Below are 22417 nucleotides of genomic sequence, written 5' to 3'. Positions count from 1 at the left end.
TATGTCAGGTCAGGTTGTATCAAAATATTATGACAAAATATACGGATAAAGTACAATGGCAGTGCCGTCAGTCTCGTTGTCTACCCGTAATAAAAAGCATTTCCTAGGAGTTCCAGCGCCATTAGGATATGTAGCTGGTGTTGGCAGAGGGTCAGAATCAATTCGAAGCTTTTGTCGTTTTAAGAATTGTTTTTATTTGACAGCAAAACAAGTATTCCAATTGCCTAAATTCTAACCTAAACTTTCCACTTTCAGAGCAACTGGTTTTACTACCAGATCTGATATTGGTCCTGCTCGTGATGCCAACGATGTATCGTAAGTGTAAGATTTTTTATTTCTTCTTATAGCTAAAGTATTGTTTTTTATTGTAAATTTTGTAAACCTAGGGATGACAGACATGCTCCACCTACAAAGCGTACAAAGAAAAAAGAAGAGGAAGAAGAGGATGAAGAAGACTTAAATGACTCTAATTATGACGAGTTTTCTGGATATGGAGGCTCATTGTTTAGCAAGGTACATGAATAATATTTTTTTTCCATTTTTGTAAACTTTAATAAAAGTTTAACATTTTGTAAAGGATCCTTATGACAAAGATGATGAGGAAGCAGATGCAATATATGAAGCTATTGACAAGAGAATGGATGAGAAACGTAAAGAGTATAGAGAAAAGAGACTGAGAGAAGAATTAGAGAGGTATCGTCAAGAACGTCCTAAGATTCAGCAGCAATTTTCTGATTTAAAGAGGGAATTAGTAAATGTAAGCGAAGATGAATGGAAAAATGTTCCAGAAGTAGGGGATGCTAGAAATAGGAAGCAAAGAAATCCAAGAGCAGAAAAATTCACTCCTCTTCCAGACTCAGTTTTAGCAAGAAATTTAGGAGGTGAAACTTCCACAAGTATAGATCCTTCTAGTGGATTAGCATCCATGATGCCTGGAATGGCAACACCAGGAATGTTAACACCAACAGGCGATTTGGACCTAAGAAAAATTGGACAAGCTAGAAACACACTGATGAATGTTAAGCTAAATCAAGTTTCTGATTCTGTGGAAGGACAAACTGTAGTTGATCCTAAGGGGTATCTAACTGATTTACAGAGTATGATTCCAACATATGGTGGAGATATAAAGTAAGTCACATAAAATTTATGAAATGAATAAAATAATTAATTCAAATATATACATTATTTTAGTGATATAAAGAAAGCAAGACTATTATTGAAATCAGTAAGAGAAACAAATCCAAATCATCCTCCAGCATGGATAGCATCGGCACGATTGGAAGAAGTAACAGGAAAGGTTCAAGCAGCAAGGAATTTAATAATGAAAGGATGCGAGGTTAATCCAACCTCAGAAGATTTATGGCTGGAAGCAGCGAGACTTCAACCACCCGATACAGCAAAAGCCGTAATCGCTCAATCCGTCAGGCACATTCCAACATCTGTTAGGATTTGGATAAAAGCTGCCGATCTTGAAATAGAAACTAAAGCAAAGAGAAGAGTCTATCGTAAGGCTTTAGAGCACATACCAAATTCTGTGAGGCTATGGAAAGCAGCCGTTGAACTGGAGGAGCCAGAAGATGCCAGAATTCTCTTAAGCAGAGCTGTCGAGTGTTGTCCGACGAGTGTAGATCTTTGGTTAGCCTTGGCGAGATTGGAAACTTATGACAATGCCAGAAAAGTATTGAACAAAGCTAGAGAAAACATTCCCACTGATAGACAAATTTGGACTACAGCTGCGAAACTCGAAGAAGCTAACGGCAACAAACACATGGTGGAGAAAATTATTGACCGCGCTATTTCCTCTTTGAGTGCAAACGGGGTTGAAATTAACAGAGAGCACTGGTTCAAGGAAGCCATGGAAGCTGAAAAAGCTGGCGCCGTTCATTGCTGCCAGGTGATTGTAAAAGCTATTATTGGTTTCGGAGTCGAGGAAGAAGACAGGAAGCACACTTGGATGGAAGATGCAGAAACTGTAAGTTAGATTTGTATTATTCACTTTATTACAGATGATACTAATTATAGATAAATATTTTTGTTTTCATTCTTCAGTGCGCGCAACAAGGAGCATTGGAATGTGCTAGGGCAGTTTACGCATATGCGTTGACCGCATTTCCAAGTAAGAAATCAATTTGGTTGAGAGCTGCATATTTTGAAAAAACTTATGGAACACGAGAATCTTTGGAATCACTTTTGCAAAGAGCTGTTGCTCATTGTCCTAAGAGTGAAGTTCTTTGGCTTATGGGAGCCAAGTCAAAGTGGCTCGCTGTAAGTATTAATTCGATTAGGTTTTTTACATGAATATATTTTTGTTTACTATCTCACATGGTTATCGAATCTTCTTAGGGAGATGTTCCAGCGGCACGAGGAATTTTATCTTTGGCATTTCAAGCCAATCCGAACTCGGAGGAAATTTGGCTAGCAGCTGTGAAGCTCGAATCAGAAAACAATGAATATGAAAGAGCTCGACGATTATTAGCTAAAGCAAGAGCCTCCGCTCCTACGCCAAGAGTAATGATGAAAAGTGCAAAATTGGAGTGGGCTCTAAACAATTTGGATGCTGCTTTGCATCTTTTGAAAGAGGCTCTGGAGGCTTTTGATGATTTTCCAAAGCTGTGGCTTATGAAAGGACAAATTGAGGAACAGCAAGGGGATCTGGATAAAGCTTTGGAGACTTACAACCAAGCTGTAAGTTAAAGTAATTTAACATTAAATAACATATATAGATACAAATTATTTTTCTTTAAATATAATGGTTATTTTGTAGATTAAAAAATGTCCGACGTCTATTCCTATATGGCGTTTATTATCACAATTAGAGCACCGAAAGGGTCAGATTACAAAAGCTCGTTCGGTATTGGAAAAAGCTCGACTTCGTAATCCAAAAAATGCCGAACTCTGGCTGGAAGCGATTAGAAATGAATTGAAGCCGGGCGGTGTAAGAGATATGGCAAATACATTGATGGCTAAAGCTTTGCAGGAATGCCCAACATCCGGGCTACTGTGGGCTGAAGCGATTTTCATGGAACCACGTCCACAAAGAAAAACTAAGAGCGTGGATGCATTGAAAAAATGTGAACATGATGCACACGTTCTTCTTGCAGTGTCAAAGTAAGTAATTTAACTGTATGAAGTATCCTTTATTTATTATTATTATGCAGGATGTTGCTAAATCATTCGTTTTTCGGCAAATTCCAACTTTTGGCAAACTTTTTTTGCAGGCTTTTCTGGTGCGAACACAAAATATCAAAATGTAGAGACTGGTTCAATCGAACAGTTAAAATAGATCCTGATTTAGGTGATGCTTGGGCCTACTTTTATAAGTTTGAGTTATTGAATGGAACGGAGGAGCAACAGGAGGATGTTAAAAAGCGTTGCGCGGCAGCAGAACCACACCATGGCGAAAACTGGTGTAAAGTGTCGAAAAATATAGCAAATTGGTGTTTAGGTATCGATCAAATACTGGTTCTAGTAGCGAGAGACTTACCAATACCAATATAGAAAAAACCAATACCTCAGATACATGTAATCGTTTATCAATAAAACAAATTAATGTATAGTTTTGACGCGCGAAAACGCCTTAGAAAAAAAAATTATTTATAATAACTTTGTTTAATATTTTTTTTATCTTCAAAAATATATAATACCTTTTAATCAAAAAGCATGGAATAATTTATTAAGCTAAACTCAATCTTATTCAAAAGGATTTTATATGATAAGAATAAATAAATTTTAGAACATTTACATACAATTTTCGCACAAAATACATTTCATATTGTTTTGCTTTTTACGATTGTAGGTATAAAATGAATATGAAGGCAATGGAATAATTTTTTAACTTTTTCAACGATTATCAGCTAAATGTATAATGAGAAATGTACTACATATATATATATATATATTTATCATTACATTTAGCTGATGTTTGTCGTTAAACTTGATAGAATACGGGATTACAAAGTCAGATTATTAAAACCTTATATGTGTATGTACATATGTAATTAGTTTAGAGTTAGTTAAGTTAAATTAAACTATAGAGATTTTACGTCACATCCGAATTTTGAAGTCTCGTGGCTTATTTGAACTCGGCAGTCGCCCAGTCGACAGTCACACACTCACACACAGGCCATAGGCCAGCCAGCTGCTGCCAGGCCACAGCTCATTGCAGCTCACACGTATCACTATTCACATTCACAGGCATTCACAGCCGTTCGTAAGGGAGTCAGCTTTAAGGTAACCCTTAGTTGTGCATTTAACGTCAAGCTATAATCTATATATGTCACAATACGTCGTAGGGTGTGTTATATTAAAAACGAGTAATAACTATTTTTGGTAATGAATTCCTTAACATTATAGTTGCTCCTTTACACTTAAGTAATACAAAAAGTGCATTGTAAGATTTGTGACTTTTTATTAAGGTGACAAGCCTTCAAATGAGAACGTCCAAAATGTTACCTTGAAAGTTCTATTTCTTCTTTCCTTCTATAAGTTGCCTCAATTAATTATGTCGAAATCCGATGGACCTAAACTAGTCACAGCATTATTTTCATTTAAAGGCAAAAATAACGACGAAGTAGGTGTTATTTAAAACTTATGCTAAAAAATATCTTAATTCAAAATGTAAATTATACTTTTATTGTATTTTTATACAGCTGTGTTTCAAAAAAGGTGATATTATTACAATAACACAGACTGATGATGAGGGTTGGTGGGAAGGTACACTACATGACAAGACTGGATGGTTTCCATCAAATTATGTTAAGGAATATAGAGCAGCAGGTATGTGTAGTTTGCTGCCAGTTTTTTATGTGGCAGGTTATAATTGGAACGCTTAAATTTTTGTTAAAGATAATAATTCTCATTCGGCCAAAATATCTCCAGAGAAAAGTCCACAGGAATGTTCATCGCCAGTTTATCAAAAAATTAATCGGGATATAGTATTAAAAGATATTGTGGATTCAGAAAGAGTGAATGTAGCTGAATTACAAGGCTTAGTTACTAGTTTTCTACAACCATTAGAATTGGCAAATATGTATGTAGTAAGCATCATTTCTTACAATAAATGGTTTTTATAGATTAATATTTTTAATTCCAGATTAAAAAAAGAGGAGTACAAGCAAATGCTTGGAAATATTCATGATGTCTTAGAAATTCATCAGTGCCTTTTAGCAAATTTAGAAGCAGCTGTCTCTCAAGGGCTAACAGCTAGGATAGGACATTTGTTTTTAATGTTAGCTCCTAAGTTAAAAATCATTCATACTACATATTGTAATAACCATCCTCAAGCTGTTTGCATACTTGATAAATATAGGTAATATTTTACTTAAAAATGTTCAAATTCTTAATAACATAGTACTTATATTTAAAACTTAATTATAGAGATGAGCTGAATGAGTTTATGCAACATAAAGGAGCTATTTCTCCTGGAATATTAGTTTTAACAACAGGCCTTAGTAAGCCTTTTAGAAGACTGGATAAATACTCACAAATGCTACAAGAGTTAGAAAGATATACAGAAAAGAATCATCCTGACAGGGGGGACACTCAACGCAGTATAACTGTTTATAGAGAAATTACGGTATGAAATACATTTTGAAGTAATCATGTAGATATTCTTATAATGTTTCATTAAATGATATATTACAGGACCGTTGTGCCTCAATACGAAAGCAACGTGAGCTGGCATTGCAGATATTAACTAGCGGTATTAAGAGCTGGGAAGGTGAAGAGCTTAGCTCACTTGGTGATGTTCTTCATGTAGGAGCCGTAACTCTTGCAACAGGTGGAGATAGGAGAGATCGATACTTTGTACTATTCCCAACTACATTACTGGTTTTAAGCACCAGTGCACGAATGAGCTCCTTCATATACGAAGTATGTTTATTTAAATACTAAAAATAAAATATAAAGAAAAACTAAAAAATTAACTCTTTGTAGGGAAAATTACCACTTACGGGTATAAATGTTATTGTTAAAGATGATACTGATGATTGTAAATATGCCTTTGAAATTACTGGTGAGTCATTTAAAAAATGACTAAACAAATTACATGCTTAACTCATTATATATGTACATATAATATTTTAGGTCCCATGATCGAAACCATAATGGTTCTTTGTAGTAGTAAAGAAGAAAGGCAACAATGGATTGAGCTCTTAAGCCAGGAGCAGAGAAATAGCGTGTTAAGGTCGCCAACGACGCCCCGTGTGAGTTGTAATCACCCCCCTTATACGCGGCTTTCCAGATATTTCGCGAAACTCGTGAGGAGTAAAGTAATATATCCACAATTAATAAAGAAACTTCTTTATCGTCAATACATTTTAAAGCCAGATTTAAGTGGTGTAAAATTAAGAAAGTTTAAGGTGACGACGTATTCCGCGTATCCGGTTGCGAGCAGTAGATTTTCCGACTCCGAAACAGACACTGAGACGGAAGAAAGAACAGTTTCACTAGAACCGTCGCGAACTCTTCGTACTTCCACCTTGACATTGGACGTTAGATATGCAATAGACGATAGAGATTATTGTCCTGCAGGTTTAGTCAGTACATCCTCTCTCACGAATTTCGCGTCGAGAGTCATTAACGAGAATCGTTCATCCCTCGAAACGAGCAAGAGTTTACCTGACTTTGCAACGTCGAATCACATCCTGCCGAACCTTCTACTTTCAACATGTAATTCTGATACACCAATTTTATTGCCGCGAACCCATGATTTTTATCGTGAAAATCTGGACGTGCCGCATAACCGTATGCTGCTTTGTGGTGCAACGGTGAAACACTGGAAAGCTGTAGAACTCTGCGAGAAGGGAGCTGAACTTTCTGGTGAAAGTATCTCGGTACCTTCTACTATTACCAGTATAATGGCTGTCGAATGCGAAAATCTTCAGCAAGAGCAGAATCCATTATACCTTACATCCAGCTTGCTTTCATCGGATTCTGGCATGGCTGAAAGCTGCTATTTACACTCTTCGGGGATTAATTCATGCTACAAATCTTTTGGGTATAACCGTCATAAATATATACAGCCAATTAGCGTGTCACATAGTGAAAGTGAAAATGATGAGAACAAATATGAAAATCAATGCATATGCACTTCACCTTTCGGTTCTACTCCGAGAGACAGTACACGTTCAGTGGATATGCACGAAATCACTGAAGAAAGTTCGGATTCGTGGAAGACGGCACACGAAGCAAATATCAATGAGGAATTTAAGGATGATGCAAGTGGTTCTGCACTTGATCTAACCGCAGAGAATGCTAAGACCTTTTGTTTATATAATTATGAAAATACAAAGCAAAAAAGATATTCACAGCCACCACCGCTTGTCCACCAAAGTAAGAGTAAAAGGGCTGACAGGCGTATACAACGGCCAAGCCGGGAAGATCCCAAAGAGCAAACGCAACAAGTTTATACATCTGGATTATATGCTCATTGGTGGCTGAAGAAAAGCATTCCATTGTCTGAATGCACACAACGAGGCAAGCTTCCATGGCATGGCTGTTTTTTTCTCTTATCGATTTGATAACTTTACCAAATCCGCTACTAATTGTTTATCATCAGAAACTTTTGCTTTCCTATTCACAGCCATGTTGTGTGAAGTATGCTTTTGCTTTACACCATCACTAACATGGAAGTACACCGGTCATATTATGGAATGCATCACAATGCAACCAATACATTAATTCTTTTTGTTGTATCTTCATCTCTCATTCCGCGAAAATGCGTTGCGTCCAATTTGATTTTTAGAATAGAAAAGTGCTTTTATCGTAGGTAGGGCGTGTGCTTCATTCATACGAGTCCATAAAACATTTTCGCTTGTAGTTTACTAGCATTACATAAAAGCCAATAACATTCGTAAAAAGTTTTTTAACTCAATTCGTTTAACAGATGAACAGCAATCACACGAACGGAAAACTTCAAAAGCAGCTGCTGGAGCATTATTCGTCCCCAGGGATTAAAAAACCTTGGAGCCTTGCCTCGTTGCGTCCAGCAGCTCCGACATACTCTTTTAAGAATATTGGAAAATTTGATGCCGCCATGGATCAATCCCGTTCACCGCGATCTTGTAGTAAATATGCGTAATATTTTATACGTAAAAAATGAAGATATTTTATCTTTTGCCTCTATCCTTTTTTATTTTATAGATGAACGTCAATTTGAAGATGATGCCATCATTTTGAAAGTAATTGAAAGCTACTGCCTGACAGTTAATACTAGATTAACGGTACATTCAAGTGAATCAAATCGTAAGTATCTTATTAAACAAGGTTTTCTTTACCGCACCGATATTTTGTGTGATCTTTTCGTCTTGCAGCCATACTGGACTTGGAATCACAAAAATTTCGTGATAGAGCTTCTGTGTCGCAAAATAAATTAGGGAATTGCGATTCAAGTAATGATAGGTACGGCTTGTGGCCTTGAGTGTGTTGTAAGCCATTTTATATGAATAATTTATTTTATTTGTTATTAGAGCACTGTCAGAAACGGTTAGAACACTGAAGAATCAAATGACAGATTTACAGTCACAAATGTCGCTATTAACAAAACAGCTAGACGAAGAACGAAGATCAAGGCTTTCTTTAGCTGCTATGGTGGAGCGTAGCATAGCTATTACAGATGCCCCAACTTCTACCACAAAATTTAATCTTTATCAGTTTAAGACATAGAAAAACAATCGCGGTGAAATTTGTAATAAACGTTTGAAATTTGCAATATACACTAGTAGGATTGAAACTGAATTTACATTTTAACGAGCGGCCGCATAAATTTATACGACTATTTTATATACTTTTAGATTTTTTGTTATTATTTTTTTAATTAGCTTTAATTATCTGAAGTCCTTATTGAATTAAGGCGTCAATTTTCTCGATTGGACTGACAAAAAATATTGTAGCTCGTTTAGCTTATACTTTTCAAACTTTTATAATTGATATCAACAATTTAAGAAGTGTAGATAAAAGTAATTGAATAATTATCTCACTAAAAAATATAAGCATTTAGTGTGAGTAAGATTGAAATTAGATACTTTTTAATAATAACATTTGTTTTTAATTTGTGTTATAATCCAACTACATCTATCCTTTAAAGAAGTTGTTATAGTTTATGTCAACCAACCAAATATATATATAATGAAAAATTGCAATGTACTAGTATTATGTTACTTATATATTATATTACACATATAAATTATAGGAATAGGTTTGGCAGGAAGTTTCAAGTTTAATAAAAAAATATTCACAAAGTTTATTTGACATTTATAGTTAATAATTAGTTTTCACGTAATTAAAGCTAATCATTACTTTTACACAGAGTAGATGTAGCAAAATACTAAAAATTATGTTTTATTTTTTATACGTCCTAATTCGTTAACTCTGCTTCGAACATGTTCTAATCTGTGCCAAGCCATTTGTAAAACTTTTTGACTTGCGTACCCAGATCCCTCGTGTGGTTGACCTGTTTTAATTCAGATTAGAGTATTAATGTTAACAAAAATCTAAGAAATGTGTCTTATCAAAAATTAATTTTAATAAAGAGTAAAAATTATTACCTGTTGAAACTTGAGTAAGATAGCTAATTTGTTCGCTTAGTTTAGATTCAACATGACCCAAAGTTTTTAGAAATTGATGAGTCTGACCTTCTGCTTGTTTTAAACTAGATTTTTCTTTACTTAGTTCCATAAAAGCTTGACCTTAATAATATAAATGAAAATTATTGGGATTATTCAGTGGAAACAATTATTAAGTTTTTCTTAATATATGATATATTTACCAGCACTTTGTAAGCAAACTATAATGTCTTTCTCTATTGTTTCCAAAATTTGAATTCTTTCCATCGGCGGAGTCATTTTTACTAAACCTCACAAATCTTGAAAACTTTTATGTAGGACAGCTATAATATTTAGATTAAGTTTAATATTTACACTTAGAGGTTATAATTACATATGTATGTATATAAGAATTTGACCAGCGCGGTAAGCTTAGCTTTTCTGATGGCGCAGGCGTATGAGAATTATGGGAAATGCGCGTGAGCACTGAGCAGTTGAGTTTGAGAAGTAATGTTTGCAGGGAGGATGAGGAATGAGGATGGGGACATGGGGAGGATTACGTAAACAACGTCACGGGGATCATAGGATTCTTAGGAAGGGAAAGAGTAATGAGAGTAATGGAATATTAGAGCTCGATAAAGAGCTATGTGGAGTTAGTAATATTAAAAGTATTGTTTATTCGTATAGTTTATTTATTGGTTAAGAAATTTCTTTACAATATACCTTTTGAAAATTGCGTAAAACTTAAGTTATTTTTGTTATAATATTATTTCGGCTGTGTAATAAAATTCTTCAAATTTAAACCGAGGAACAAAGTACATAAAAATTAAACATTATTGAAATTATTTCACGTCATATTTGGTGGTGTCGGTAGATGTTATTGGTAACTGCCTTCTGCGTGTTATACTGTGGATAATAGCGTATTATTGTAGTGATGGAATATTGTAGAAAATCGGGACCCTTATACCGTGACTCTTATTCTTATGGTGGTTATCGCAAGGGAGTCAAAGTAAGGTGGGAATTTCCAATTCCAATAATCTTTCATCACCTGGTTAGATTTTAGTAATTCCACAGATTTCCAGACAATTCAGACAGCAGGCAGGTTCGGCAGATGGACAGACATGGTCAAGGTTACCCGAGTGCCCGACAGCCAAAATACCGGACGTCGAGGTGAACAGAACTGAATATAAACTCTTAATCTACGTCATTCTACGTTTACCTTTAAATTTTCGAAATGTTCCCAAAACACACCTTCATTACTTCATTCATGTAAGAGAGGTCGTATATACATTGACTAAAGTAAGCTGAAGTTCTTATATGCTAGATAATATACTTCAGCAACAAAATTAATTCCAACAAAACCATTTTTAAGAAGTATGTATAATAGCATGTTATCCAATTAATAAATCATTGTTTTCTATAAATGCGTATTCAGGAACTTCTAGATTAGTCGGCGCCGGTCCTTTACGAATCCGACCGCTTGCATCAAAATGTGATCCATGGCATGGACAAAAGAATCCTCCAGGTATTAGTCCAGCATTAGGAATTGGTACGCAACCCAAGTGGGTGCATATGCCAACGACGACCAACCATTCTGGTCTCTTCACTCGTTCATTATCCGTTTCTGGATCGATTAAACTTGACACATCAACAGCTCGCTCTTGATCAATTATTGACTGGGGCCTAAGAGTTATCATTATTTTATAATTTAATTGATTTCAATATTCGCGTTTATCTCAATGAATGTCTAACGAAAAATTCAGTTTTTAACAAAAAAATATATATATATATATTTTTTTTTCAAGGATTCAGTTTGAAAAACGCTATCGTGCTGCAATAATGCAGTGAAAAAATAATATTTTATCAATTAAACCTGTGATAAATAAAAACTGGTCTTCCTCGCCATTTGACGGTTAAAATTTTTCCTATTGGTATTTCAGAAGTTTTTATTAGGGATTGCGCTTCTGCCATCACAACGCGAGTTGGACTAAGAAAATTTAGATAATGAAGGGTACAGGCTTTCGTACCGTAGAGCAAAGTGGCTCCTAGGACTAAAATTATTGTATTATTTTTATATGATACAGGTATAATTTAATAAATTTTAATTAAAATTTTTTTCTTATTACCAGCGGAGCTCAGGTAGCTTATTACTTTTCGCTCATCAGCATTACTTGCTGCTAATTTGCATGGATCTTTATTCGATTTTCGTCGATATTCATCAAAATTCGGTTTTGGAATGTCCGTATACGAATAGCGATTATGATTGAACACCACTGAAATAATATCAAATTTAACCTATTTCAATTGCCTATTATGATGTTGTATATTTTCGATAAGAGAATTTTTAACTAGATTATACCTGTTTTGATATTTAGAGACGAGCATATCAGGGGATAATGCTGTTTCTTCGGATTGCTTAAATTATACTTTTTGAAAAGTCCTGAATATAAAAGTTTAGCCATGACTCTTTTTTTTAAGAATTATTTTTAAAAACTTGTGATATATCGTTGTTAACAGTCAAGCTTATTGCCATTAAACATTCGAGTTTCTTTTTTTCAGTTTTCGTATAGTTGAATTATTGCTGTTATTGAGCTCAGTTCACGCGGACAAATGAGAATTAAGATTTGTTCGATTGTTTAGAAAATATAATATTTTGTTTATTTGATACAATTGATACGAAAGTAATAAAATAGCTTTCGACTTATATAAATTAATTATTGTTATTACAAATCGATGAATTCTCGCTCCGTTAATACAATATTATAAAAGCTTTTATGCAAAAGCATAATCTTTTTTCAATAATAAATATCTATGCGTACACGCAAGGCACTAGAAGGTATTGAACTAAGCGGTTTTAAAGCTTACGAAATACAAGGAACTCTGTTTTTGTTAAGAATCCAAAACAATTATTTTTGTACATAATTTTTGCTACAATAATCATGATCCAAGAGACTATACTTTATGATGTAAGAATAGTTAATTGTACATATAAAAAATAAAATACATAATCGTTGCAAGACTGAGCAAATTATGCATAGAATTTTTAGATGCAGCACTATATGTATCTTTGCTGTATTCCCTGCAGTACAAACCAAAGGTGAGAACATTTCGCACTGGCTCAGTTTTGCTTATAGTGACGTGACCATGCTTTTCGTGTTTATGCTCTTCGAATAAAAAGTTGTTCAACGGCAACAATGATGGGCTTGTCAATGTATTTGGCATAACTAATATCTCGTCATAATTGTCAAATGTGCCAGATATTTCAATTTTCTTGAAGGTTGTTTCGGATGTTTTGGTGCTCCAGCCGCATGATGCGACAGTATCGTTCGCACACTGAACCACTGCACACACACGTGTACCAGCAAATATGATATTGGAGTAAGTACGTAATCCATTGAACACTACAAAACGATAGTTGGAGGCAGGATCGACGTGACTGATGTCAACTGTAAAATCGCAGCAGAAACCGTTGTGACAAATCTTTTTCGTAGTCGACGTGTTAAAAGCAGCAGTTTCGAAAACGGTAATATCGTCATGATACAATTTAAGTTCACCGACATCATTGGCACGCTTTACTCTTGTTTCATCATTTGCACGTGCACTCAGATATTCAGTATTTACATGCTCAAGTTTCATGGAATTACTTTGATCCCCGCTTGGTGTGGTCTTTTTCTTCTTTAAAACATCCACTGCCAGATAATGTTCAGTGGTCTCAAACGGAAATGTTATTTTTGCGATACCATTTCGACCTGAAAAATCGACGAGCAATTATTACGACAATAGAAAGCTTTTGCTACACTTTTTTGACAAATTATTTAATGTTTGAAAATAATTACCCATGTAAATTCCACTTCCCGAGTTTCCTACCTCTGGTCTATTGTATCCGGAAGCCAAGAAATTAACGTCTTCGGCATACGACCACCCAGCCTGCATCTGCGTCGCTGTGGAAAAGTACGTTATTTTCTTTTACTTATTTATTTATCGCTTATCTGCTGTTATACTGTTGGTAATTTAACGCTTCAAAGACCATAATCGTGGAAATCCCATTTTTCGGTATCAGCATGAGTATTACTCGAGCGTTAAAGTATCGACACGACTTACCGGTTAAGAACGGCAGCTCGGAGAACCAAGCGGTGGTAAAGATAATGTCGGTTATTTGATGCTTCCTCGTTAAAGTTAAAGCTGGCTCTTTGAACAATATGTCGAAACACGTAAAAGTTCCAAATGTCACTCCAAAATCAGTATCAAACGTTACGATTTCCGGGTTGGTTGTCACGTTGAACTGTGGCTCCAGATACAAATGGGTTTTACGGTATCTGAAAGCGAAAAGTATTTTGTATTCCATGATAAAGTAGAGCGCATAAGCCAGTGTTACCAACCTAGCGATAATTTTTCCGTTACGATCGAACGCTACATTGGTATTGTAATAAAGAGTGTTATCTCCAGCGCAATGCTTTTTGTGTTCACACGGATGTTTCTCAGCAATATTTATAACGACGTAAATTTGATTCTGCTGGGCTGCGCAGGATATGTTTTTCAATACCTTTGGTACATTGGAAAGAACATGTAAATAAAGTAAGGAGAACAAAGAAGTGATGCTGCTTTTTTATTTACGTTTTAAGACAGTGTAAACACTGACCTGGCTCACAGGAATCGTATCATTCAGACACGGAATGTAGTTCTCGGACACTGCGGGAACTAATGTTGTCCACGACTCTATTTCGTCTCTTCCTGGTAAGTCGGTCGTCGTTAAACCATCCTCAGGAAAAACTATAATGTCGGCACGCTGAAACCGGTGAATCATAAATTCTCGCGTCTTTTTCCTCCATGCAAATCAGCCGCTTACCTGAAATTCCGCTGCTTTCTTAATAATTCGAACGTAGGATTCTGAATTCTCGCGTAATCCTAACTCACTGCTCGCTTCCTGTTTCGGTGGAAATTCCACCACTGCGGCAATGTAACTTGGCGAGTCTGGCGTTGATTTCTGATCAAACGATATGATTAAAAACACGGATAATAGTTTATTATGTTTTCAACGTTATGTAATTACCTGATCAGATACTTGCAAGCAGATTAACAGCGAGCAAATAAAATATAATTTTCTTCCCATTTTTTCCGGGTAGATTTTCTTCTATATTTATAACAAATAAAAGCATGATTAAAAACATTGTTTGAATTTCAATGCATAGATTGCGTGGGTAAAGAATTTTAATCAATTGTGCGTAAATTTCAAAAATATGAGAGAAATATAATGATAAAAATATATATATTTCTTATTCTTTTTAATTGAAACATAATAATAGCTTGCATAAATATTGTGAATTACTTCATAGTCTTGTTTAATTGAAAATAAGAACGAGACACAAGATTAAAAGTAATTTGAAAAAGCGTGATACAAAGTTCGCTGATCACTGCAATCACATGACTCGGATATTCTGCTGTTCCATCTTCTATCCGTGCAAAATAAGCAATCTATAGTATATGCCAGCTACAGTAAGCAGTCGAGCGAGCGTAAGTACCGGTGATTCTTTGTTGATACCCAACGCAATTATATCTAGATTCCTTAGCCTTTCAAAGTGTTTTACTCTTATTATTAATGGCTCACTTTTATTTTCCGTAAAAACTTGCCAACGATTGCACACGAATCTTCGTCAAGTATTTTAACTTGTATTTTGACAATTAAAACATATGCAACTCCTACATTAATGAGTAAACATGCGAGAAATGATTATTTCACTAAATATCTATTACCTTCTTATCACTTATTTTTCGATCATTTTCTTCAGTGACTTAGAATCTTCAAACGATTTCTAATGCTTATAAGGATATATAGAACGATTGATAATATTAATTATATAAAACACTGGATTTTACTGGAAAAAAAAAAATTATTGTGTATGTGTCTTACGCTATAAAAGATCTTGTTATGGTCGTGTATAGTTGTTTTTGTGTATTTTAGAGTTATTGGATAAGAAGAATACAATGTTTACCTTTTGGTTTGATAGATATCGTTGTTTCAATATAAATGCGTGTGGATTGTATACGTTATATATGATTTATAGAGAATGTAATATTTACCTAGGATAATAAAATGTAGTAGCACCTACGTGCTGGAGTTCCTGGAAAATGTTGTATCAATGAATCAGAGGATATACGAAGTATGTAAAATATAGTCTTTTATCTGTGTGGAAAAAGCCTAGAATGCCAGTCAACAGCAGCAGCACACTGCACACAGATCCTTATAACTATCACGACTGTACCGGTCAGTACTCTTTAGTATAGTGAAAGGATGAGAAGCGGTGGCTGGCTTTTCCCTACTTAACTGTATATGCGTACCGCCCCACCACTAAACTTATAACTCTTAATAATCTGTAGACAGCAATTGTTGAAGCAAACAATATATATCAACTTTTCAGACATGATAAATTTTTATCTGGAAAATTTTCGTCGTGTCATTAAAAATGCTAAATTATTAACTTGTCCTTGTACGTACATGAATTAATTATAACTTTTTCATTTAATCGGATTTGAGGAGAAATTTTACGTTGATTAAAGCACACTCGTTTTTCGAAGATTATTATACATATCAGAATTTTCCTTTCTTATTATTTGTTACAAATCAAAGAAGTATTCAATTTTGTCGGTAATGCAGATCGAGCAAAAATTGTTTGCCAAAAGCAGCGTTCTTTTTTCATATATAGCCAGTGGATTATTGTACTCTGAAAGAAATTTTATTTGATACTTGATATAATAAATTTCTAATGATAAAGATTCAACGATAGAGTAAGTTTGTGAAGTGTCGATAAAGTAGATTGTACCTTAAGCAGTAGATGGTCATATGTGAAAAAAAAATGATGATATAACAATGAATTTCAATTGAAAATAAAAATGCTACCCTATTTTGATAAAAGTATACAATTATTAAAATAAAAAAAGATTATATTTTAAAAATTATAATGAAAAATGTTTGACATGATTAAGCATTGAACTTTTAAGAAGCTTGAATTTATTTTGGTTAAAATTTCCATTATTCAAATGTAGCTAATATTGATACAAAGAACAAAAATAATGCTTTCCAATGTTTATTATGAATTATTTACAAAAATATAATCCTTTAAACAGTATTCATATTTATCAATCGATAGAATATATTAACTGGTTTAGACTACAGAATTTTGTAATGGAAAACCAGTTTTCCCCAGACATGAACGAGCCTGAAAATCCATTGTCGAGCTTTAAGAGAATCTTGCCTCTTTTCCTGTCTAGCTAAGTAAGTATTTACCATGCACCGTTGAGCCGCAAAAGAAGTCTCTCCTGGTTTATATCAGTGTTTGTCATCGGTTTGATACTTCAATTTAATATATACTATATTCATAAAAAAATTATTTACCAACACCTTGTCTGATTTATCATTAAAATTCATCAATGTAAATAAAATTAATTTAAATACTTGTTCTAAACCCACTTAATACCCTGATATACGAAATATATCCAGTCATTTGTATTATAATCGCAAGATTCGTATAAATATTAAGTAAAAAAATTATAATGCTATATTACATATATATATATATATATATATATATATATATATATAAAATCTTATAAAAATGATTTATTTATTATTTATTGTGTATATATATATGTTTTCGCTGCAACGTACGAATTGTGGCTTACTTCCGAGAATAGATTTATAAAAATGGAATGGAAAGAAGGGCTAAAATAAATCAGAACCTTGACGTTTTTCCATTTCAATTTCATGCTGCTCTAAAGAGAGCAGATAAATTCAGTTTGATACGGCGCATCCTAATGCGATGCTTTCGGTGGACGCAATCAGCAACTGGACCAGATTTTCAAGGTCGTTAGGACCTCGTCCATCGTGAGGACAGCGAACATCCAGAGTGCTCAGCGAGTACATCGTTACTTTCAACTAGCCGAAATTCTCCAAAGTCCTTTGCCTATATATATATACCCTTGCTTTTTTCTCATTCCTGCTTCTCGCTCGCAACTAGAAGCTTAAAGGGATATATTGGACTGTAATCCTCGTACCATTAAAGACTCTTGCACCTTTTTAATCCTTCAGCTATACCTATATCGAAATGAATCTTCCAAAGCCATGAAACCTTCTACGAATCTCCTACGAAAGTATACTCGAAAGAAACTCTGAATGCTTCGTCGAGTCAAGGGCTAAAAAAAAAAAAAAAATAAACAATGGGACAATTTTTCAGAAAGCCTTATAGAATAATTCCAAAGAAACCACGAATAGAGGTCGTGCAGCGAAACGTAAATATTATTGTACGAGGTACCCAAGTGCAAATCGCGTTGAACGAGAGTGATATGGTTAAGAAAAAGTGCGAGTGAATATTTACATTTGTAAGAAGAGTAAGAGTACAAAGATCGAATATATCGATCTTGGCTAGAGAGTGTTGTGAAAATATTGGTTGGTGTACAGTGGTGAAAAAGTAGGAAAATTTTTGATGTCGTTGGTAGAGGGAATCTGGAGAAGAGGGATGGAGATCCAAGGGAAGAAAAATGGGTACTGATATATATATATATATACCTATAGGAAGAAGTGCATTCATACACTGACTGAACCGAAAACTAGAGAGCTCCCCAGCGACACGTTGGTCTCTGGTGCAAGAGATTTTGCACGTTTGCAGAATCAGACGTCTGCTACAGCATTGGTTAGGATCGAATGGATTGGTATAGGTAGAGAGTCCGCGGCAGGATGGAGGTTTGTGTGTTTTGAGTGATGTGGCGAGGTAGGGTAAGTGGAAGAAACTGAGAAGAAGCGAAGAAGATGTATATATAAATATAGAAAGCGAGAGAGAGAGAGAGAGAGAGGGAGAAGGGAGTGTCAGGTTAGCGCGGGGTGCGCGCGGTTTTCTTGGGGGTCGGAGCCGGGTCGGGGGCGCCGCGCCGCACCACTCTTGGTGGGGGTAGCGAGCCCGCGAGTGGACGACGAGGGTTGGTTGGGAGCCGCGAGCGAAGCAGCAGTGCGTCGCGACACAAGCTGCCACGCGGTGGCTCGTCAGTCTTCTTCTTCTCCTCGTCGTCCTCGTCGTCGTCGTCGTCGTCGTCGTCGTCGTCGTTCAACTTCCTCGTACTACATTTTTCCTCGACTGTGCGACGTTTCAGTGACCAGCTTCGTTCTCCGGGCACCATCCTCGATCCCCTCTGCTCGTGCTCCTCTCCCCCCCCCCCCCCCCCCACCCTTAGCCTTTCCTACGATTCTCTCTTCCGCTATTTATCTTTCCATTTTTTGCCTCTCTACCCCCACCCCTACTCTCTCATCCCTGCAACGAATTTTCCATATTCCGTCCGCGAAAATTGGATTTTTCTCTCACGCATCAGCACCAACAATTGCGACCCATTTTTTCATCCCTCTCTTTTTTTTTTCCGTCTCTTCCGGAGCCTCTCGAAAATTCCTGCACCCTCCCACAACGTTTTCTCGTGATCTTCGCTGGCTGGTCTCTCCACCGTCGAGTCTCAAAGGTCAATCGCGAAGGCACGGTGGAGATTCGTGGAATCCCTCTGGGTGCGCGGTAACTGCAAGCGTGCGCGATATGAAGTGAGTTGTTGCTGACGGTTGTTCCGCATTGAAATTTGCGCGGCCCCACCGCCGGCGCACCTGGAAACGGTCATCTCCTCTGCTTTCAGATCCGCGTAAGTATAGGAGCTCGTAAACTTTTCTATGCTTTTACTCCTTATTGTTACTGCTCTTTTATTTACCCTCCGCGTGCAATTTACAGCCCTTTCCCGAGCTCTTCCCCGACGCTGCGAAATGCATCCGACCTTTTCGAGCCTTGCACCGTACCACCTGACGCTTATTTCCACATTATAAGGACGTTCTCGAAATGCGCATTGATTGCTGCGATTGTGAAAGGGACGGAAGACAGGACGATTGATTTAAGGTTGGCTTCGGGCCGAGGATATTGCGATCGGAACGCCGCGCCGTCACGAATTTTGATAGCGCGGATAAGAGGAGTTTTCGGACTTTGCCCGAGCGTCAGAGTTGCCGCTTGAAATGTGAAAACAGACGTAGCACTTAACCGTCTTGTTTCACTCCTGATTAGTTTCTAAACTTGTTCCAGGATGGTTCGCCATTTGCCGAGTTATCCACCAACATCCCCTAAGAATTTCTCACCTTTCCGCTGTCCCAAACTTCCGAGATACGATTTTCCTCTTTCGTGGTTTATTCCGCTATAGGATCTTCTCCCCGAGTTTATACCTCACTTTCCTTTTGCTTAATCGTTATCGTAACGTACACTGTGTAAATCTTGGAATGTTTCTAAATTTGCTTGTAAATTATTGGTTTTCAAATTATTTGCTATTATTATAAGAAAATAAAATTATTATAGCAAGGAATTGTTCCTGTTTTCCATTTGATTTATTAAATTAATTTCCACTGCCCCAAAATTCTAAGATACGATTTTTCTCTTTCGTCGTTTATTCCGCAATAGGATCTTCACGAGTTTTTTTATTTTCCTTTTGCTTAATCGTTATCGTAACGTACACTGTGTAAATCTTGGAATGTTTCTAAATTTGCTTGTAAACGATCGTTTTTTAAATTATTTGTTCTTATTAAGAAAACAAAATTATTATAGCAAGAGATTGTTCCTGTTTTTCATTTGATTTATTAACTGGAATACGTTGGACGTTCGAGTGAATTGATCGAAGCTGCAGGGCCTGCAGGTCCCCGACGAGGAAACTCACTCGACAGCATTTTCTTTCGTTGTTTGCGCGGCAGAATTTCCTCCAGCAGTTTTCCAATCTTTTCTCGAATTTTCTTTCTAACAATAATCCTGCGTCTCGAGGTATTTCTAAATTCGCTCGTAAATAACCGCTTCTCTCGTCGTTTATTTATTATTAAGAAAGTAAATTTATCAGTGAAGGGTTTTATGCGTTCTCCAGTTGATTTATTAATCGAAATAAGGTAGACGTTCGAGCGAGTTGGTTAAAGTTGGGCCCCGACCAGGACGCGTAGGCTATAGCTTTATCTCGGTGTTGCCTTATCTCTCTTATCTATTAATTTTTTAAGGCCATTAAGTATAGCGTTAAGCGTAGAGTCCGCGTTCGATGAAGAACCCTGAAATGTCACGCTTCGGTTACGTAACGTGGAGGTATAATGGAATAATTGATCCGGTGCGATATCTTTCTCTTTCCTTTGTACAAACACTTTGGTAATAGAATTTGCACTAGGATGTCAGGTTGACTCATTTAAACAGATGCGTGTCATGGAAATTGCTTTCTGAAAAATTAATGTTATGGACGTTATGAAACTATAGCTTGTGTTTTTATTTCCAACTCGTTTGTCTCGATGCACGGAACAACTTTGATGTAAAGTTGAATTCTTGCAGGTCGGGAGTACCGGGACATGGATGGATAGATGCATGCTTTTAAAAGACAATAAGAATTCTATAAAGTTCATAAAATCAGTAACAATGATTTTATCGATTACCCGGCTTATCATAATTTCAGCGCAATTTTCGTGTCATTCATTAAGCTTGGATATTCCTGCAGGAAGTGAATCTCCTTTGAGAGAGAGAGAGAGAGAGAGAGACAGTGCTTTTTTGCTCTACTAAAGACGGATAGATGCATGGTTTTAAAAGACAGCAGGAATTGTATAAAGTCAATAAAATCAGTAACAATGATTTTACTGATTGCTCCGCTTATTATAATTTGAGCACAATTTTCGCGTCATCGATGCTCGAATATTCCTGTAGGAAGTGAATCTCCTTTGAGAGAGAGAGAGAGAGAGAGAGAGACAGTGTCTTTTTGCTCTACTAAATTAAGTGGGCGGAAATGACGTGGCCTTGTTAAATATCAGTGCTGATTACGACGATAAATCGTTAATTGTTTGCCCCGCCGCGCCAGCCCTATTACCCTTAAATATCTTGTAATTAAATTGCACTAATACACGCTTTACTCGTCCTTAGTATAATAATCATTTACGCGCGAATAGATGATTCTTGTTTCAACTTTGCGAGGTATAGGTGAATTATCAGTCGAGGGGGAGGGGGGGGGGGAAGAGGAATATTTCTCTCTGCTATATAATTAAAGCGATAACCACATTGCAGCGAGTAATAAATTGTTGACTCGTTCACATCGAGTTACAGTAAATTTTCCAAAGGGCTGTGTTTATTGGCATAAAAAGATCGATGGAACCCTGCTAGGCATTCGATTGATCTCAATTAGTTTATTCGCCTCTCCCTCTCTCTCCCCCCCCCCCCCCCTCTTATCAGGGCCACGTGTTTCACAGAATTCAAGTAGAGTCAGCTTATTACTGATAATCGATATATAACTTATTTTTTCAATCCTACGCTTCTCTTTTTGCATAATAAAATTTATCCCATAAACGTAAATTCGTTTTAGAATTTTGCACACGCCTTTGAATAGACGAGTCGAAATTGTATCCCTCGAGGGATGAGTGGATGCTGAAGAATATTTTGTTTCCTTCCTATATCGTAATTTTTAAAGTTGCAATAAAAAATTTCATAAAGAAGACTTTGAGCACGCTGTATATAGCCTTGGAGAAATTAGCTTCAAATGGATCAACTTTTGGCGCTGCTTAAACTTTTCACTTATCCTGCAACCTGAATCCAAGCATTCGTACGACTTTAAGCAGAAAAGCGATTATCGCGCAGTAAGCTCGACTGATCAAGCACTTTATTTAAGCCAAAAGCTTGCGTCAATATTGAGAATAAAGCCGAGGAAAACACACGAATAATATTTAATTTCCGGATAAAACAAACGCGATACTTTCATAAATCGTGCATCGAACGAGTTTCTGTAAAGATTAAAGTATTGTTTGCATTAAATTTGTATAATACCAGAGGAAACCTACCAAATCTCTCTTCTCCATTTATCGACTA

General features: G+C 36.0%; 6 protein-coding genes across 12 annotated transcripts in view; 3 read left to right on the top strand and 3 right to left on the bottom strand.

Moving 5' to 3' along the window:
• Positions 1-2: 2 nt before the first annotated feature.
• Prp6 (pre-mRNA processing factor 6) lies at positions 3-3718 on the top strand. Its single transcript, XM_066732087.1, has 9 exons — positions 3-150; positions 256-315; positions 387-513; positions 578-1128; positions 1192-1972; positions 2050-2265; positions 2344-2685; positions 2765-3108; positions 3219-3718. The coding sequence occupies exons 1-9, from the start codon at positions 56-58 to the stop codon at positions 3496-3498; spliced, it is 2796 nt and encodes a 931-aa protein (XP_066588184.1). The 5' UTR covers positions 3-55; the 3' UTR covers positions 3499-3718.
• Positions 3719-4130: 412 nt separating this feature from the next.
• RtGEF (Rho-type guanine nucleotide exchange factor) lies at positions 4131-9088 on the top strand. Of its 5 annotated transcripts, XM_066731446.1 has the most exons (12): positions 4148-4570; positions 4650-4776; positions 4846-5029; positions 5093-5308; positions 5377-5575; positions 5644-5871; positions 5935-6013; positions 6085-6203; positions 7886-8066; positions 8143-8244; positions 8313-8400; positions 8469-9088. In XM_066731446.1, the coding sequence occupies exons 1-12, from the start codon at positions 4502-4504 to the stop codon at positions 8662-8664; spliced, it is 1788 nt and encodes a 595-aa protein (XP_066587543.1). In that variant the 5' UTR covers positions 4148-4501; the 3' UTR covers positions 8665-9088. The 5 variants fall into 5 exon arrangements, 1 of the variants encoding a protein (XP_066587543.1); XR_010823031.1 differs by lacking the exons at positions 8313-8400; positions 8469-9088 and having other exon boundaries at positions 4131-4230; positions 4416-4570; positions 6085-7476; XR_010823029.1 differs by lacking the exons at positions 8313-8400; positions 8469-9088 and having other exon boundaries at positions 4139-4329; positions 4416-4570; positions 6085-7476.
• Positions 9089-9226: 138 nt separating this feature from the next.
• On the bottom strand, positions 9227-10704 carry MED11 (mediator complex subunit 11). 2 transcript variants are annotated; one of them, XM_066731452.1, is made up of 4 exons: positions 10591-10704; positions 9767-9886; positions 9546-9686; positions 9227-9451 (listed from the first exon to the last, which is right to left on the bottom strand). In XM_066731452.1, exons 2-4 carry the CDS (start codon positions 9840-9842, stop codon positions 9333-9335), a joined length of 336 nt encoding a protein of 111 aa, XP_066587549.1. In that variant the 5' UTR covers positions 9843-9886; positions 10591-10704; the 3' UTR covers positions 9227-9332. The 2 variants fall into 2 exon arrangements, with proteins under 2 accessions (XP_066587549.1, XP_066587548.1); XM_066731451.1 differs by lacking the exon at positions 10591-10704 and having other exon boundaries at positions 9767-9982.
• A 213-nt stretch (positions 10705-10917) lies between these two features.
• On the bottom strand, positions 10918-12037 carry LOC136776093 (cytochrome b-c1 complex subunit Rieske, mitochondrial-like). The gene is made up of 4 exons (XM_066731450.1): positions 11902-12037; positions 11669-11815; positions 11416-11593; positions 10918-11225 (listed from the first exon to the last, which is right to left on the bottom strand). Exons 1-4 carry the CDS (start codon positions 12002-12004, stop codon positions 10934-10936), a joined length of 720 nt encoding a protein of 239 aa, XP_066587547.1. The 5' UTR covers positions 12005-12037; the 3' UTR covers positions 10918-10933.
• A 137-nt stretch (positions 12038-12174) lies between these two features.
• On the bottom strand, positions 12175-15831 carry LOC136776092 (vanin-like protein 1). 2 transcript variants are annotated; one of them, XM_066731449.1, is made up of 9 exons: positions 15621-15831; positions 15294-15415; positions 14593-14673; positions 14389-14526; positions 14182-14328; positions 13922-14085; positions 13644-13858; positions 13379-13483; positions 12175-13291 (listed from the first exon to the last, which is right to left on the bottom strand). In XM_066731449.1, the coding sequence occupies exons 3-9, from the start codon at positions 14650-14652 to the stop codon at positions 12519-12521; spliced, it is 1602 nt and encodes a 533-aa protein (XP_066587546.1). In that variant the 5' UTR covers positions 14653-14673; positions 15294-15415; positions 15621-15831; the 3' UTR covers positions 12175-12518. The 2 variants fall into 2 exon arrangements, with proteins under 2 accessions (XP_066587546.1, XP_066587545.1); XM_066731448.1 differs by lacking the exon at positions 15294-15415.
• Positions 15832-18550: 2719 nt separating this feature from the next.
• The window catches only part of Syt7 (Synaptotagmin 7), a 121061-nt gene continuing 117194 nt past the window's right edge, over positions 18551-22417 (top strand). The window contains exon 1 of the mRNA XM_066731860.1: positions 18551-19208. The gene's annotated coding sequence lies outside the window, so the exon portion shown is untranslated. The remainder of the gene's footprint in view (positions 19209-22417) is intronic.

Source organism: Prorops nasuta, unplaced genomic scaffold (genome assembly GCF_024137725.1).
Source record: "Prorops nasuta isolate Cenicafe-Biocafe unplaced genomic scaffold, Cenicafe_Pnas_1.2 PNAS00009, whole genome shotgun sequence".
Taxonomy (NCBI): domain Eukaryota; kingdom Metazoa; phylum Arthropoda; class Insecta; order Hymenoptera; family Bethylidae; genus Prorops; species Prorops nasuta.
This window is presented reverse-complemented; position numbering and strand designations above follow the sequence as displayed.

Excerpts from the sequence above, each read along its gene's own strand:
- RtGEF (XM_066731446.1), top strand. The coding sequence starts at position 4,502 with ATGTCGAAATCCGATGGACCTAAACTAGTCACAGCATTATTTTCATTT. Across the intron at positions 4,777-4,845 it reads TAAGGAATATAGAGCAGCAG|ATAATAATTCTCATTCGGCC; the intron begins GTATGTGTAGTT and ends TTTTTGTTAAAG. Across the intron at positions 5,309-5,376 it reads TGCATACTTGATAAATATAG|AGATGAGCTGAATGAGTTTA; the intron begins GTAATATTTTAC and ends ACTTAATTATAG.
- MED11 (XM_066731452.1), bottom strand. The coding sequence starts at position 9,842 with ATGACTCCGCCGATGGAAAGAATTCAAATTTTGGAAACAATAGAGAAA. Across the intron at positions 9,687-9,766 it reads AGTTTGCTTACAAAGTGCTG|GTCAAGCTTTTATGGAACTA; the intron begins GTAAATATATCA and ends TATATTATTAAG. Across the intron at positions 9,452-9,545 it reads TCTTACTCAAGTTTCAACAG|GTCAACCACACGAGGGATCT; the intron begins GTAATAATTTTT and ends GAATTAAAACAG.
- LOC136776092 (XM_066731449.1), bottom strand. The coding sequence starts at position 14,652 with ATGGGAAGAAAATTATATTTTATTTGCTCGCTGTTAATCTGCTTGCAA. Across the intron at positions 14,527-14,592 it reads GCTTGCAAGTATCTGATCAG|AAATCAACGCCAGACTCGCC; the intron begins GTAATTACATAA and ends TCGTTTGATCAG. Across the intron at positions 14,329-14,388 it reads AGAAAGCAGCGGAATTTCAG|CGTGCCGACATTATAGTTTT; the intron begins GTAAGCGGCTGA and ends CACCGGTTTCAG.
- LOC136776093 (XM_066731450.1), bottom strand. The coding sequence starts at position 12,004 with ATGGCTAAACTTTTATATTCAGGACTTTTCAAAAAGTATAATTTAAGC. Across the intron at positions 11,594-11,668 it reads AAGCTACCTGAGCTCCGCTG|TCCTAGGAGCCACTTTGCTC; the intron begins GTAATAAGAAAA and ends CAATAATTTTAG. Across the intron at positions 11,226-11,415 it reads CCAGTTTTTATTTATCACAG|GCCCCAGTCAATAATTGATC; the intron begins GTTTAATTGATA and ends GATAACTCTTAG.
- Prp6 (XM_066732087.1), top strand. The coding sequence starts at position 56 with ATGGCAGTGCCGTCAGTCTCGTTGTCTACCCGTAATAAAAAGCATTTC. Across the intron at positions 514-577 it reads GAGGCTCATTGTTTAGCAAG|GATCCTTATGACAAAGATGA; the intron begins GTACATGAATAA and ends CATTTTGTAAAG. Across the intron at positions 1,973-2,049 it reads GGATGGAAGATGCAGAAACT|TGCGCGCAACAAGGAGCATT; the intron begins GTAAGTTAGATT and ends TTCATTCTTCAG.